Source organism: Thunnus thynnus, chromosome 4 (genome assembly GCF_963924715.1).
Source record: "Thunnus thynnus chromosome 4, fThuThy2.1, whole genome shotgun sequence".
Taxonomy (NCBI): domain Eukaryota; kingdom Metazoa; phylum Chordata; class Actinopteri; order Scombriformes; family Scombridae; genus Thunnus; species Thunnus thynnus.
The window spans coordinates 29998553-30015744 of NC_089520.1; the positions used below are offsets into that span (position 1 = coordinate 29998553).

General features: G+C 39.9%; 1 protein-coding gene across 2 annotated transcripts in view; it reads right to left on the bottom strand.

Annotated features, from left to right (window-relative positions):
• Positions 1 to 587: 587 nt before the first annotated feature.
• lrrn1 (leucine rich repeat neuronal 1) overlaps positions 588 to 17192 on the bottom strand; it is a 30860-nt gene continuing 14255 nt past the window's right edge. Inside the window, exons 2-3 of one of the 2 annotated variants that reach the window (XM_067588271.1) lie at positions 13558 to 13864; positions 588 to 3744 (exon numbers count right to left, since the gene is read on the bottom strand). In XM_067588271.1, coding sequence (XP_067444372.1) covers positions 1418 to 3571 — 2154 coding nt within the window. In that variant the 5' untranslated portion in view covers positions 3572 to 3744; positions 13558 to 13864 and the 3' untranslated portion in view covers positions 588 to 1417. Of the gene's footprint in view, positions 3745 to 13557; positions 13986 to 17192 lie in introns of those variants that run through there. The other variant, XM_067588272.1, reaches the window with a different exon arrangement.

Consider the following 17192-nt stretch of genomic DNA (forward strand, 5'->3'; position numbering starts at 1 on the left):
ATATAACACTGCCATCCCTACTTGCTGTAAATGTCCATTATCCATAATCACCATCTCCTTTGATCCCTTCTCAGCTGCATTATAGTCTTGTGGCATATGCCATATGTTGCCTTCTTTCTTTAGTTTTACAATGTAGAGGTATGCTTTGTATAATAAAACAGACAGTGAACAGGATGTGACAAAAATGCAGGCCCTATCCACAGTCTTGGTTTTATGAGTGACTAATTTCTTTGTTTTTGAAGTTACTGTATGTTCTCTGAGGCATTTTGTGCAGTAATTATATTCTACCGGGACTAGAATTTAAATTATTCTCTGATAATTGCTTTGCAGAGGCAAACACACTGCAGTTTGCGTCTTCCATTCTCTCTCTATCAACACTAACACCTACAGCTACGCTCATCACACTGAAAATAAATTCTAACATAAGACATGAACATGATGATTTTCCCTGCAACGACAATTTATGCTTTTCAACTTTTACTTTCAACCTGTAAATGTCTATTTCTTCAAAAATATTTACTAAATATAGAGTATACACAATTAACTATACATACTGTATATAAAAATGAAACATGGTGTTGAAATCATGGTTTAAAAAATATGAGGAAAGAAGATTTTATTTAACTTGCTCCTCAATAAACATGTTTGTGTGTGTAAACCACAACAAAACCAGTGATTGTAGACATATTCTAGCAAAATAAGAAAAGAAATATTTAAGAAATTTAAAAGCCTTACATCTATTTACCTAGTTTATAACATTCATATTTCTATTGCTGGTTTACAGTAGTTTCTCTGCAAACACAAAGTCTAAATCAAACATACTGTTTATTAATGTACAAAAAGTAAATGAAATCATAGCTGATACAACATTACAGAAGAATTGCTAACATTATTCAATAGACAGTATATCAAGTCTAAACGTACTTTGTCAGCTTATATTTGAGTTGATAGACAAATTAGTATATATATTTCAGTGCACAACAGTCAACAGTAAAACTGTTTTACAAGAGAAAGAAAGATTGCAGTCTCTAACAGCTCTGCCAGAGAAACAAGTCAAAACGTGTGGGATTTCAGCTTTTCCTTTGTTCACGCATACTGAATCCGTGACAATACTCATGCTGTGTTCATTAAAACAAGTACTAAAAATAAAGCAAAGTGACTACTTAGTCCAGTAAGCTAAACAAAGCTGCCATATTGTGTGTCAAAATGGGCAAGAGGTAAAAAGGCAATATGCTAAACTAAAGATCGGAAATGTCGGTTCATCGTTAGCTTCAAAGTCTGAGAGAACCGAAGAACACAAAAAGGAAACATGAAAGAAAAAAAAAAGACTTAGCTCACTTTTACACAAAGAAGCAAATATGTATATTTGTGCTCCTGACAGAAACATGTCTCTGGATGTCCAAACAGGTGGGAGCTCTCACCACATGTAGTAACTGCGTGTGGTGTCCACCTGGCTAGGTTTGGTCTCGGAGGAACCTTCTTTCTCCTTCTCACTGTCTGCCTCCCACAAGTTGATAAGAGGAGGGTACAACTCGTTTAGCGGTATTGATGAGGTCTTCTGCATATACTTTTTCAGGGAATGATGATAGTTTTTCCTCTTCCACCTCTTAGCAATATACACACCCAGAGATGCCAGGCTGATGATTGCAAACATTGTTCCCATAACTGCTGCAAGAGCAGTGTTTGTCCCTTGGTCGGATATTTCCACAGCAAAAGTTGCTTGCTTTGTTGTCACATTTACGCAGGACTTCTGCGTTTGTTGGTGGATGTTGGAGACCGTGAGGCACACTTCATACTCAGTCGCTGGTTGTAAATGCGTAAGGTTGTACTCGTGGACATCCACAGGTACCCTGGCAGTGTAAGTAATATGTGGGTTGTCTATTTTCATGGTGGCAGATGACCACTTTAAGTTAGAGGTCATTACATTTGAGTTTACTTTCCAGGAGACCAGGATTGAGTGGGACTCTGTCTGTTTGACGTAGATCTTCATAAGCTGAGTGCTGTCTAGCAGAGTGCCGTTCACACGTATGGCTGTCACTCTTGTGTCAGCTCCTTCTGAATTTTGAGCCACACAAGTGTATCTGCCAGAGTCTTCCACTTGGATATGAGAAATTCTCAATGTCCCTTCACTGCTGAGGCTGTACTTGTCTGATAGGGTGTCCATCATTACCTTGTTCCCCATCGGTGTCACCCAGTAGATTTCTGGCTCAGGCTGGGACATGGCTCTGCAGTCCAAGTCCACAGTCATGCCAATGTCCAAATTGAGGTGGTTGGGGAAGGTATCATGGGAAATCATTGGCAAGCATTGGTTTAATAAGTCCTTCTGCAGCACCTCCCGCACATGCATACCCCTGACCTCTGTTGGCATGGCACAAAACATGGACAGGGGTTCCATGAAACGGACAGTGGTTTTGTTGGAGCTCATCCACTGGATGACACAGTCACAGCGAAGAGGATTGCTGTGGATGCTGATCTCACGTAGGTTGGGGAGAGAATCCACAGTGGACTGATAGAGGGCATTCAGGGCATTGTTGTTCAACATTAGACTCTCCAAGGCTGGGACATCGCGAAAGGCCTGACGATGGATGTAGGAGAACTTGGGGTTGTTTGTAGCCTCCAGCTTAGTGAGCTCAGGAAGATTGTCCAGACTGTACTGGTCAATAGAAACCAGCTCACCCATGTTGTTTATTCCCAGCTCTTTTAGTCTCAGCATGTTCTTGAAATCTCCTTCCTGAATCTTGTGTACTGGATTTTTGTTCAAATCCAAGAACTTGAGGTTAGGTAGTTTCTGGAGGGCTCTTTGAGGAACGCTGACCAGCTTATTGTCGTAGAAAGAGAGGCTCTCAAGATTGTCAAGTCCCACAAAAGCATTTCCAGGGATGTCTGTCAAATCCATCCCAGCCAAAACAAGGCTTCTCAGGTTGCCCAGTGGCTTAAAGTTGAAGTCCATTATTCCAACAATGGGATTCTCCCCAATCATGAGGATCTCTAGATTGGGTGTAGAATCAAACCACTGGCTATTGATGGTCTTGAGCTTGTTGGAGTTGAGGTGAAGCCTTAGCAGGTTGTGGAGCCCAGAGAAGGCATTAGCTGAGATAGTGTTGATCTGATTGTGGTTAATGTAGAGCTCCTGCAGGTTGCTGAGGTCCTGTAGACAGTAATCGGGCATTTCTGTGATCTGGTTCTCTTCCAGATGAAGCGTGGTGAGCTGGGACATATTGGTAAGGCCAACATCCCGGATGCTACTGAAGTTGTTCTGGGACAAGTCCAGCTCAGTGAGGTTGAAGAGCTGCTCCAGCTCTTCACTGGTCCTGGCAATGTAGTTGCTCTGTAGGAGGAGAACCTGAGTGTCACTTGAGAGGTTCCCCGGGATGCGTGTTAGGCGCAGGTCATTGCAATCCACAGTGATAGCTTCTCTGTAAGTGGACTGGGGGGTAAACCAGGGTCGGATCTCACACACACACAGCTGGGGACACTCATTGCTCTGGACGAAGGCTAGTCCTATCGATACCAGGATCAGGCCAGCAAACACCTGGCCTAAAAGAAGGCAGTCTAACCTCCGTCTAGCCATGCTGGGGAGGGACAGGAGGAGGGGCAGATGACTCTGGAAGAGAGTGTGTTACAGTCATCAACCAGACTTTTCACTGATTAGGTCTTTCAGTCCAGTGAAATGGTCAGGGGTTGAAGCCAAGGGAAGAATTATAGAGAGAATTTTACAGCAGGATCTTGGAGCAGCAAAATAATCTGGAAAAGAGAGACAAAACATACGTGTCATTATACAGAAAACATTGTGTAAACCATGTTTACAATGACAGAGTATACATAATTATGTTTTTGTTTGTAACAATTATGGAATTATTGCATAGTCTTTCATGTTTCTTGTAAATGTAGTAATTACTTAAGATAACAGAGTGACTAAGAACAACAACTGCTTCTCCAGTATCCTTGTGAGACTGTTAGTTATGTGCAGCATCAACAGTTTTGAGAAAATGCAAGTTCAGCTCATTACAATGCATGCACAAAACACTGCTCTGAACTACTTGGAAACAGATCAAATTCCATTGAGGGCTTTCATCTATTCAACAGGCCCATAAGGACTCGATCATTAGCTTCTCCGAACATCATTAAACACTATGAGATATTAGTATGTGCCATGCCTCAAAGAAAGCAAAAAAAAAAGATGCACATCTTAATTTTTAATGCGACGTCTTCAGAATTCTGAATTTAGGGCAAACATGAAAAAAAAAAAAGTTTTCAGCAGGCCTAGGATTTTTTTCCAGGATGACTGGGTACAGATGAAAGATTGTCAAAACTTTAAGCAGCATTCTTTAACTCTAAGAAGACTTCTGACTACAGATAGGGATTCCAAGAGAGGGCTGGGAGAGGACTAGAGACCCTGATATAAGCCAGTCGCTTGGTTTAGCGAATGGGAGCTCCTGAGAGGTGCAATGGGCATCTGCTAGCCCATATGGCAGTAACACTTACTCCAATGACTTGGAAGACAAAGCATTCATTCTGGCAAATAATAAACAGCTTTTATTAAATGCCAGTGCCACATTTTAAACCCTTCACTGTGTATGAATACATAGGCATAACCATCACATCACTTTTATCTAGGGATGGAAATGTTGATCGGTCAGTCGGTCCACCACTTTGGTCCAAAATGAAATATCGTAACATCTATTGGATTTGTTGTCATGTAATTTTGTACAGACAATTTTGAAATGTTTGATATTTTTACAGACAGAGGATGAAGCCTTATTAACAGGATTAGGTTGCCAGCACTTCTTTAACAAACCCATGCACTTGCAGTATCTTACAGCAGCAATTAAGAGATCCCATTACTCAATTAGGTCTATTTACTCCCTCCCAGTATAGAGCCATACGGCAGCATCACAGCACCATGACCTTCTCCACCACACAGTTTTATGGTCAACACCAACTTAAGAAGATAGTGCTTAAGAGGCTTTCAAACAAGAAAGCTGACTAATTCATCTGAATGCAAACTGCCTGGCAACAGCACCAGGGAGACAGCAACACATCTCCTCCTATACTAGAGATTCCCTATGGGACAGGGCGGAGCATGGGTGAAATAGGGATAGTACTGTATCTAGTCTTTAAGCTAAAGCACTGTATATTGTGACAATTGCCATGCCACTCAGGATTAGTGGATGGAGATACTGAAGTGGAGATTAGCTGGAGGCAATGCACTGGATTCAAACCCAGAGGAGAGAAACAGGTCACTTAGCACTTTAATTAAAAGCAACATATCACAGGAATGAGTGCTAATGCATTGGTAATCTCATTATGAAAATAATGATTTAAGTGCTTTTTTGTAATTTTGTCAACAAAGAAAAACAACTGGAATATTCTGTCCCATTTCAATATTTTAAATAATTTCATTTCATTACAGTTTTGACAAGAATCTTGTATAAAATACAGAAGTTTAGATATTTCCATATTTTTGAGGGGTGTGCCCATTCTACAGCAACACAACCATCCCATAAACGGAAGCTTAAGAGTAAGTTCTTTTATATAGTAATATAATGTGTTCATTAGTGAACTTCAGAGGTGCTGGAAGGCAGAATTTGTTACGTCTGGACAGAGCCAGCCTAGCTGTTTCCCCCTTTGTCCAGTCTTTATGATAAGCTAAGCTAACTGGCTGCTGGTTGTAGTTTCATATTTAGCATACACACATGAGAATGATATCAATCTTTTCATCTAAGTCTTGGCAATAAAGTGAATAAGCATATTTCCAAAAATGTTGAAAACAAAGAAAGAAGAATATTATTGAAATTGGACTTGATTCACATGATTTTCTTTCAGAAAACATATTTTTAGAAAACACAAGATCATATTCATGAGGTTACTGGAGCCCACGTATCTGTATTACCATGAAATGACTTGCTTTCAAACTGCTACACAAAGATTGTAACCATTGTAACCAATATACAATTTTCTGCTCTCACATCCTTCTCTCTTTATTTACCGCAAATAGAGTTAATCTTAGATTCTCCCTATTTGGTAAACAGTAACAGCTTTGTCGGTACTCCCCTTTATACAATGTAAGATTAAGAAGTTTCTGATACCACTGACACACAAAATATGACACACTTGTCAAAGTAAAAAATGGGTTAGCTCAAATGTTTTAAATGATGTAACTTTAAGTACTTAAAAGAAAAAAAAAGATCAGTGTCAACATCCTGTTGGTTCATTTTGCAACAACAAACTAAAAGCTGCCTGGGACATCCTGACACAGGCTTTACAGGTCCATTGTGATCAAAGTCCCGGAGGCACAGGAAATCTTAAAACACAGCAGGTGGAAGAACACTCAACAACACAACACCAAAGGCAGGAAGGCAGAAAACGGAAGACCCAGAGGTTTTAACCACAGCCATCTTTGAACCTGTGAAAGGGATACTTGAAATAAATATCACAGGCTCAGATATAAACTGAGTCGTCTCAGACACGAGTTGCTTTGTTATATGATGTCTTTGGCAAGTGAGACCATAGTGACACACAACTCATATGTGGGACAGGTGTCAGAGCTAAAAAGGGATTAATACTGAACTCAGAAATGGATTAGTAATATGTAAATGTATCAACTTTTAGACAAAGATACCCATTTATTTTCTATTAGTCTACCTACCTTGCAGTGACTTAGTCCTTGAGTTGACCCTGATTTCATTCCCACACGCTTCAACATCTACCACCTATCCTAACCTAAAATTCATACATATTCATTTCATGCTTTTGACATATTTTAGTGTCATAAAATGATTCTGAATGACTTTCTGTGCCAGGTTCTGCTGGTGATCATCACCAGTGGCTTAATGCCAATCACCACTAATGGAGCAGAATCTTTGATTACCAAAGATGATCTTAAGGTAGTCATGGTGGTCTTTAGTGTGATGACAAATTAACTTATTAATGCTAATATGAGGTTGTCACTTACTCTCCAAATTTCAGATCTTGGTAGTGCTGCTTAATGATAAATTTCTTGTGGTTTGACAAGATGCATTAATGCGTATCTTATGGTAAGGCAGTACTTTTTATGGTTCCAAAGGAAATGAACTGAATGAGCATTTTAATTTTCATGGGCAGGTCTTAACGACACCTGTGCAGAGCAGCTGCATGTCATAAGGGCCTATTGATTGAGGGACAATCTAGACTATTTATCCATCCAATGCACTGGTGATTTCCATTATACTTTCACAATGATAAAGTATAATATTGTTAAGATGTAACTGAGTATCTAGTAATTCATTTATTTATCCTTTGTAAGGGGCTCCGGCATCTGCTCTATCACAGTCATTTGGCAACACCAGATGCACATTAATTAGACATGGTCTTACTGAACACATTTCTAATGTCTGTTGATGTGATACTAAACCCAACGTAGCTATCAGTCACAACCTGTTACAGGCAACACATAGACACTCTCTCACTGTATTTCAGTTACTTGGGAACCACCCAAAGACTTTGGCCACCACATCAACAAACTTTAGTTTCTTGAGCCCAAAGTGTTTGAAAATTACATTTGATTACTCTACAATACAGTCCTCATCAAGATTTCTAATTGGGAAGTTTTTTTGCTGAAGAATTACCACCTACCATCTATAGCTTTTATGTAATGGCAATGAATGTTTATTGGCTCCGACACACCACTGTCAAGAGAACTTGCTTTTCCTCAATAAAAGCCAATAATACGGCAGAGATTTGGATTCCAGAAAGTATATTCTAAATACTTTTATTAACGGCATGATTTGGGCCTGGTTGGTTATATTGAAGAAAGACTGGTCAGTATTGCTAGAAACTACAGTAGATCCTAATTTAAAGGTACCCATGGAGTTTTCGACTTCTAGAGCAGTGTTTTTTAATGAGCAGGTTTGCACCTTTAATGGGCTACTGCCAAAGCTGGGCACCCTTTCATGGAATGATTGGGTACAGGTAATGTGAGCAAATATACTGCCATTTTAACTCTGACCACATTTGACAGCCATGAAAAGGCTCAGTTTCATTTCATGCCATGAAAATAGAACCCTGTCATTTCCATTTGAGACACTGTCACTTTTAGAGTGATGCTGATACTCCATGTGTTAATTGTGCATCCTGACATATTCCATTTGCATAAAGCTCAAAGATGTGACTTCTGAAAGACATAATCTAAAAATATCCAAACACCTCTGTAGGTGGTACAGTACAAATAGTTTTCTCATTAATTGCCAGCATTACAGTAGCTGATCACCATTTTACCATCAGTATTAGGAGATAGGAAACTGACATAGTGCCAATAGAGATGTGTGGGAGATAAATCCTGACATGCATTCATCTAACAAGGAAACTGGCTTTAAATGAAGATCTGAACAATCTGTAGACAGCAAGTCTGTGATGAGTACTGATGAAAACAGACATTTTTTTCCTTTGCAGCAATATTTTTCCCTGAATACTCCATCCCACTGAATAATCACTGTTGATGTGTGAGTGATGTAAGATGTAAAAGCACGTCTCCATTTCTAAAAACAAGATAAGGTCTCCCTCTGAACCACTCTAAGTGACTTTTAAGTCCAAGGCTCAATTTTCAAATTCCTGTCCAAGTCTGTCTAAGGACGCTCAGGCTCATCGTCAAGGAAATCCCTCCTTGAATGCGATAAGAATTGAGTGTGACATGAGAAAATGAAAATGTGATTTAAACTGGATAACAAGACTCTTGCATTCGGGGTTCTCTCGGGAGCACCTTCTCTGACAGCACGTATAAACCTGCTTGCCCAGGTTTGCTTTTGAGCTTCAGTTTATTCATGTGCACATGTAAAAAAAAAAAAAAAAAGACAAGATAAAACAAAAATGAGGAAAAACAAATTACAGGTGGAGCAGGTGAGATAAACAACCCCAGTGAGCGTTTTAACACATCTTGTCACAAATGAAACAAAATTGAGGTGAGAAAAACACTCAGACGCTGAATTAGACGACAGAACCTGAGTGACAAGCAAATGCAATAAGGTGTAATATGTTATATCAGGAACAGGCTGGCATTGTGACAAGAAGTCTAAATAAAGTGAAAAACAAAATACATCTCATATATGAAGTGAAAACTCAACATTCTTTCCATCTCTGCTCTGCATCCATCTTACAGTAACTCCAGAATAAATAGATTTAAAAAAGCATATTATAGCCTTATGGGAAACCCTCATGAGTGGCACCAATATCCAATCAGACTCCAGCAGACTCATAAAACAGTTACACCTCCCTTGGGAGCTATAGTCATGCAAGCTATAGTTATTATTTTCATTTATTTATATTTTTCCTATGATGAGGGAATCAGGACTTTTTTTCTTCACTGTGGCCAGTATGAGTTGTTGTGATCCCTTCAGTTGTGCTCACATCTGCCTCCAATGCGCTAACCACCCCCTCCCTCCAGACATTTAATACAACACACTCCATTTTCTTGTAGGACTCTCAAATAAGCACATGTTGAAAAATGTGCTCACATTCCTTAAACAATGCATGTAGGAGGTTTAATTGTTCCTGCAGGACTGTGGCTGCCCATACAGAGTACAACAACAGTGCTAAGTAGAACATATTGCGAGGGAAGAAACATTTACGAACATACTGCCATTACAAGACATGTACATTCACACACACTGCTAGATTTCTATATGAGCAAATGTGAGCGTGCTACTATAGAAACATGCTGACTGGTTTCAGATTAGATGACTCACTTTAGGTTTTCCCTGGTTGTAGACAACTGGGCCACTTTGTCATCAGCAACACTCATGGTATTGATTTTACAGAAGCTTGATTGCTGCACCTCTCAGGCTAGTTCACCTTCAACCAGGAAGCGTACAATCTCAATTGACACTTGTGGACCTCAGTTCCTCCACTGACTGATTTATTTGATTTGTGATAGACTGAAAGTCTGAATTATACAACTGCTTATGAGGTATCATGGGAGGAAAAACAAACTGCAATCCAAATGTAAACAAAGGGTTGCATCACCATAAAAACCATCAAAGGACTGACAAGTCTTTTAAAGTTCAGAATAGCACAACAACAACATCTAAGTTATTAACATTTTCTGATACTGTTAAATATTTATTCACATTAGACTTCTTTAAAATGTGTGAGTAAAACAGGCCTACAGCTTCATCTACAATCTGCTGAGAACAGAAGAAAATGCTGTTTTTCATCAAACTCTGATTTACAACTGTAATTAATTAATTGATTTTAGGGATGCAACTAACCATTTTCATTATCAAAATTGTCTGCCGATTACTTTCTTAATTAATCAAAAAGTTGTTTGGTCTATAAAATGTCTAACCTGACGCACCAGATGGTTTGTCACACAGAACTATCTGAGAAGTCGTTCTTGGAAACTGTTTGGAAAAGGGCAGGCACTCAAAAAGTACTTGGCAGGTGATTGGATGAACCATCTATCACCGTCTAATCCTGCGAGGCAGCTGGATTCACAAGATCATGAAATCAGGTGAGAATCAGGTGAAGACATGGATTGGTCCGAACCACTGATGGTTCAGGTACAAGCGTATAAGTTGAAGCCTGACAAGATGGATTCTTACATGATCTTGTGATGTTGTGATCTCGCGAATCCAGTTGCCTTGCAAGGAAATAAAACTGATTTTTGCTAAAAAAAAACAAAAAAAAAACTTAAACAATTAATCAATGAATAAAATAGTTCCTGAGTAAATTTCTGTTGATTGATTAATCGATTACTTGTTTTAGCTCTAATTTTTAACATAAAATTTATTTTTCTAGCTAAAGAAGGTTAAACTGAACCGCATGAAAAGGTTATTATAAATACAAGCTTACATTACTTTGATTGGCCAGATAGTTTTATCCAAAACAACTTAAAGGTATCTTATGGAATTTTTGACTACTAGTAGTTCTATGGTGCAGTGTTGTGAGGTTTTGTTTGTTTTTGTGCACATGCACAAGGACACAAATGTGTGATAGAGCACCAAGAAGCATAGTAATGTGGTGGCTTTGCTAAATGCCGTTTTGGTGAGTAACAGTAATAGTAAACACAACTTTTGCTTTGAAACCTCACAGGGCTCCTTTAAACACGTCCCTATAAAATGACAAATTTTCATATTAGGAGGAAGGGGGTTGGTTGGATGGCTAGAGAGATAGATGTATGGCAAAAAGTAGGTAGGTGGATTTAGCTGCTTTAGTGTTTGTTTCCTGTTTCCAACTGCAAGTCGGGACAGTTTTAAAAAAAAAAATGTAGTGTCGATTGTCGTGGTTTTTAATGTTGCCATGACGACGAAGGTTGCATAACTTTAAGAAGTAATTTTAACCCACACCATGATCTTTCCCTAACCAAATGGTGTTTGTGCCTAAACCTAACCAGACCATAACCACAGCATGGTCACACCATGAAACATCATTATTTTTTTATGATTACTGCTGATGGTGACGGCATGTTAGAAAACACTCTGATGGGTTGTTCTGGAGTGCAGGTACAGTCGACCTGTGTGTTCATCTCATCATGCAGATGTGCTGTAAATTCAACCCGATCCCCAAAAAGAAGGTCAATATTGGACAATTCTGCAAAACCCTAGATTACATTTTAATACTAATGTTTTGCTCTTTCTACAATCTATGCATGACAACTACAGTATGGTTATAGTTGGGAAAGACTTAGGGCAAATAAAATAGGGTTAAGGTCAAACACACTCACCTCTGTTTCCCAGAACAAAAGGGCAACACAGGTGTAATAGCCTGAACAAGACGGTTCGCTCACTAACGTCGCACTGATGTCTGTCTCTGACACATCTGGATGAAACACATTCACACATCTATGCCTCGACATCTGTTCTGTGGAAATCTTTATAACTCTTTAAAAACTCACTCTTTGCACTACTCCTGCATTGGCTGCAGCACACATGGTGATGTCTCAGGAGATCATATGAGGGCAGGGTTAGCTGAACTGTTACTGTGTCTGTTGTCTCTGAGACCTTTAGCCCACAGAGGACAAAAGGGCTAATGCCTATAGCCCTTCTTATAGGAAGAATGGCAGAGGCTTGAGCTCAATAACCCAGCTCCCCCCTCTTCACCCTGCACTATACCCTTGGGACCTTAATGTTGGTGGTGGGGGGTGTGAAGCCCTTTACCTCCTCCCATGAGCCCTGCTGTCTCCTAACAACCCCCCCCCCCCCCAACCACACACACACACATGCACACACACACACACACAGACGCCTGCCTGCAACACACACGCGCTATTAGCAGGCCTTTGTCACACTCAAGTAAAAAAAAAAAAACTTGATTCTCATGATCAAGTTAAAAAAGTAGACATCTTGACCATGTGAGACAGGATGCCCCCCTGGGGGAGGAAGAAAAAAAGGAATCAATCAGGTGATCCTGCCTGATTCTGTTCACTCAGTTTGAAAAATGATTTAGCCTTCTGCTCACTGAGAAAAACAGCATCACAGCAGCAAAGAAGGCAAAGTTTGCGAGAATAAAACAGCTTTTGTGCCAATATAAGATGTCCAGGATTGGAAAAGCAACAACATTTTGGCCCAAATCTAAAGAAAGTCTTTATTATAAGAAGCAATAACACATGATGAGACTGTTTTGTGTTTAATTGAATACTTTTTGTGTTTGTATCATTATAAACCTGCTGAAGCAACACTCACTTTTATTTGACCCAGAGGTCCGCAGAGAAAAGATGACTCTCAGCACTTTGTTTTTTTGACACAGGGGCCATAAATAGAGTCCTGTGGGCAGAAACTGAACTGGCTGAGCAAACCCCCGCGGTGTCAAACATTACACAAATCACTTCAATCTTCTAACAGTAGACTATGTTCCTCTCCCTAAAGTTGAGTGATGCAAGTCAGCAGTCCCCCATCACAAAAGCGCAACAGCTGCAGCGACAGAAGCAGCGTTTCTGAACCACAATAGACCCCCTGCCAATGCAACCCCATTCTCACCACAGCATCTTTTAGAGAGGGCCTTGTCTTTGCCTGAGGAAGACTCCGCGACTTTTTGCTTAGAGCGGAGGAATCGAGACATCTGCAGACATAGGCTACTTTAACATTAATATGCAAATCACATTTACACAACGTTGCGCACGCAGCTCCTGCTGGCACCGCAAGTACCGCAAGGAGATCAAAGTTTGTTTTCTCTGGAATATCATTTGACGCATTGTATAAGGTTGATACATTTGATCATACATACTGTAAGGTGAACTGTTCTCATATCAGTTCAAATCAGATTCAAAGGCTTAAGTGACTGGCAAGACCCAGACTGGGTTTATGAAAAATTAGATTATGCCCTTGAGTGTCTGCATCCGAAATATATCCTAACTCATTGCATCGCCCTTGCAGGAAAATATGTTATGAATGGAAACAGACTCACAAAGTATGTATGATTTTACGCATAAAAACATATTCTACTACTGATAACGTTTTACCACACGCTTAGGCGCTGTAGTTGCTGATCATATCACTAAAAACATATCTTTAGTAATAAAATGCACCTTAAAAAACTAACAGACAACAGCTGTAGAAACCATGTCTTTCCTTTCCTGAGGGGTCTCACCTTGTTGGCATTCCAGTCCGATGTTCCCAAGCGCACAGCTCCTTTATCCAAATATACGCGTCAATAGCTACATAACAATAAATAAGATCAATGTTATTGTGCCAAGTGAACGCTCTCATCAAACAGCGTAATAACACATATTCCTTTATCCTATGGGTTCATCTGGCGGCTGTTTACTGCGATGTGTCGCTTGTGTATCCGATCAGTCCCAGGGCGCCTCGGAGAGAGGCATGGTGCGGTCTGCAGAGAGATCTCCAACCTGCTGCAACCCCGATATTCCTCCGCTCTGTCGCCGCCGCCGCTCCTCCTACGGATGGAGAAGAAAAATGATAAAAACACCTGGCGCTGTCCAGACCAGTCAGCTGATTCACCAGCAGGCTATTGGCTAAGAGCGCCTGTCTGTCACTGTCGGCCAAGCAAAGCAGAGCACCATCTGCTCCGGGCTTGTTGTGATGAGAACAAAGGCAGGAGAGGGCGGCGGGGCATGGGGCGAAGGGGGGGATGTGTGGGTGGGGAGATGGTGGGGGTGGTACATGGCATTACTGCTGAAAAAAATCTCTCCCCTGAGCCTCTCCTCAAACCTTGAGGACAATATAGACTATCAGTCACTAAAACAGCACAAAGGGAACTTTAAAGTCTACCTCTGTGATCTATGAGTATTTTATTTTATTTATTTTATCTTATTTCATTATTATTTTAGTAATAACAGTAGTAGTTGCTTTTTATTAGTGAGAGATAGAGTGTCAGGTGTCACACATGCCTTTTCCTATTTCTGGATCTTAGGAATGAAAACAGGATTTGGTTATTAAAATCCTGAGGATTTTTTTTAGTTAATTTTAACAGGAACCATTCACAAAAAGTTCAAAAAAGCTAGCTGACCTTTGTTTCTCATTTGAGTCTCTTATTATTCCAAATTGGCTTATTTTTCCAATTTTTCCCTTCGGGTTCTTGATTATGATTGTTGACATTTGCTTGCTCTACAAAACTTTTCAGTCACTCATTTCTTGAAACTTTCTTGAAACACATGCCTTTTTTTTAAAGCAACAATTGGATAATGGACTGTTAAAATAATCTGATGCTGCAATCTTGTAATTTGTTCATCTAGTTACACATTACTTGAGGTGACATCAATAGAAGAAACAGTGAGTTTGGTATGTTTTGGTATCAATTTTCTCACTTTCTTAATTTCAGTTTTTTTTCCCTTTGTTATCCTCTTGGAGAGCTGATCAGTATTAAGGAATACATTGTCCTTTTCCACTTGGTGTTTAACAACTTAATTTTATTAATTGATTTATTTGGTTTCTTGTAGGCAGTGCAAGTAGCTGTAAAAGACAACATTGTCATATTATCAACTTACAAAGTTGAGTTGTGGATTGTGCATATTTACACCAGCGGATAGTGGCCAGATCGTGTTTCTGGCATTCATTCTCCTTTTGGCTCTGTTTTTGGTCTCCACCAACTCCTGAGAAAAGTATCTGGCTTTTTATTTGCTAAATGCTCAATTATGTTCATCAGCTAGTTGCTAACTGTGTCTGCTGTTTGGTGCTCGGTTTATCAGAGCTTTTTGGCTGAAAAAAGCTGCCTGCTATTGCCAAAAAAACATTATAAAAGCAGTGGGACTTTTGGAAATTTGGAAATTTTTGGAAATCAAAACAACACACTCAAAGATACTAAAATGGGAAACTGCAGTGTCATGTGATAATACTCTCTGATTTCATCGCTACAAGTAACCCCATTCACATACATATGGTATTTTTCTCCATTATTAATATAAAAAATATTAATTAGTGCAGCTTTAATATTTATATTTACAAAGTGAGATTTGGACTTGCACAGGAGAGATTTCGTCAAGGATGACTGATACTTTAATTTTAACATTAATACTAATAGTAATAAGTTCTCTGCCTTCAGATTTCATTGGCTAACAAAGTAGTTTCTCCTAAATATTTAATACTGGAGTATGGAGTCTACCAATGTCTTCTTCCTGTTAGAAGTCCAAATCAATGAAAAAACATCACCATCACCTTGTTAAAGGCTACATGTGACATTCCTAATTAATGCCATATTCACACCAGTCAGTTATTTTACACATGGAATAATGAGACAACAGCATTATCACACGCAAGAACCCACAAGAAAAAATTATGCGCAGGCCGTCAGAGTAAGTAATATCATGCAGTGACCTTTAAATATAAATTCAGCTGAATACAGGATCACATTAAACCGGCGCTCAGGCTGAAAAGCATCCTGGCTCCATTAGCATTTGTGCGACCATGTATGATGACATCAGTGAAGCATTAGCACGATTTAGAAGAATCCATTTGCTCACGGTTGCGGCGAGACAAAGAGATTATAAACCCACTGTTGCCATACGCACATAAGCTGAACGTGCTGCGACTGCTCCTGCTCAGGCCTGTTGCCACGTCCCAAAGTGCATGGCAACTGCAGCGGAGCAAAATGAGATGCGAAGGGGTTAAAGTGGAGGCCCTGAATGAATAATTACTCTCCAGTCCACAGCCTCAAAATGTAATCCTCCCCTCAAACCTACCTGCCAATGAACATCCCATTTTTGAGCATGTAGCATGAGCATCATATCAACTGTGGGGAAATTTATTAGAAACATTTGTGGTGTTTTTTTGTAGAGAAAAAAAAAAACAGATCTTTCTTGGTGAATTGCTGCTTTTCTCGGTGCAGCCCTGTTGGAAAGCTGCATGCACTGTCCTCTAGAATCAATTTGCTCCATGAGTATCCTTCACTTTGAAGCACCACCATGTTAATGCACTCCTTCACATGAGAGAGCCGTATGTTCTTGAAATCTTGAGAGCAGGAGGCAACTACAAACACTCATTTCAGGAACTAATTTCACACACATTGTCGATTTGAGACATTTGAAAAGAACTTAAAAGATAAATGAGTGCATGTGCTCACCATTCTTATTCCAACTCTGTAACTTGCTCATGTGACACGTTAGTGCGATGGTAATTATGATGCCACGCAGGTAGACGGCATCTAAGAACATAGCGCAGGGAACTGCACAAGCGCTTTGCTGGGTTGATTTTCAAAGCGAAACCATTAAAGCTGTCTACCAGGAGGTATATACTGCAGGCTGAGCAAGAGCGTCTACCATCAAAGCCTTCCTTGGTGAGGTGAAGAGAACGGTGGGTGGGTAGGAGGCAAAGTGGGGAGAAAAGCTCTTATCTGTACACCTCCTCTCTGGTCCTCTTCCATAGAGAGATGAAGACAGATGGCCTGCTCTGGCCCTGTCAGAGCAAGAAGGGTACGATTCATTTGATAAAAGTAGAAGGTCACATCAGGTTGTCTGCATGTCTAAGGACTTTTTTTCAGTACCATGCTGTACAAAAGTGAAGGTACACCAGTCTGGCAAATGCCCTCAGACTTCTTCCCTGTTTGTTATACTGGACTGAGTGGAAGAAGGCCCATGTACAGGATATTGAAGTTTTCTTTCGCACTGGTTGTGAAATGTGACTGAGGAGTCTAGCATTTGTTTCTGTAGATTTTCTGTGCGCCATGATTGAGGAGCGCATCATCATGAGATTGTCGATAAGAGAGTTTGCAGGTTGTGGTGTGCCTGTGTGTTTAGGTTGTATTCATGTGTTTTCTTGGATGGGTTTATG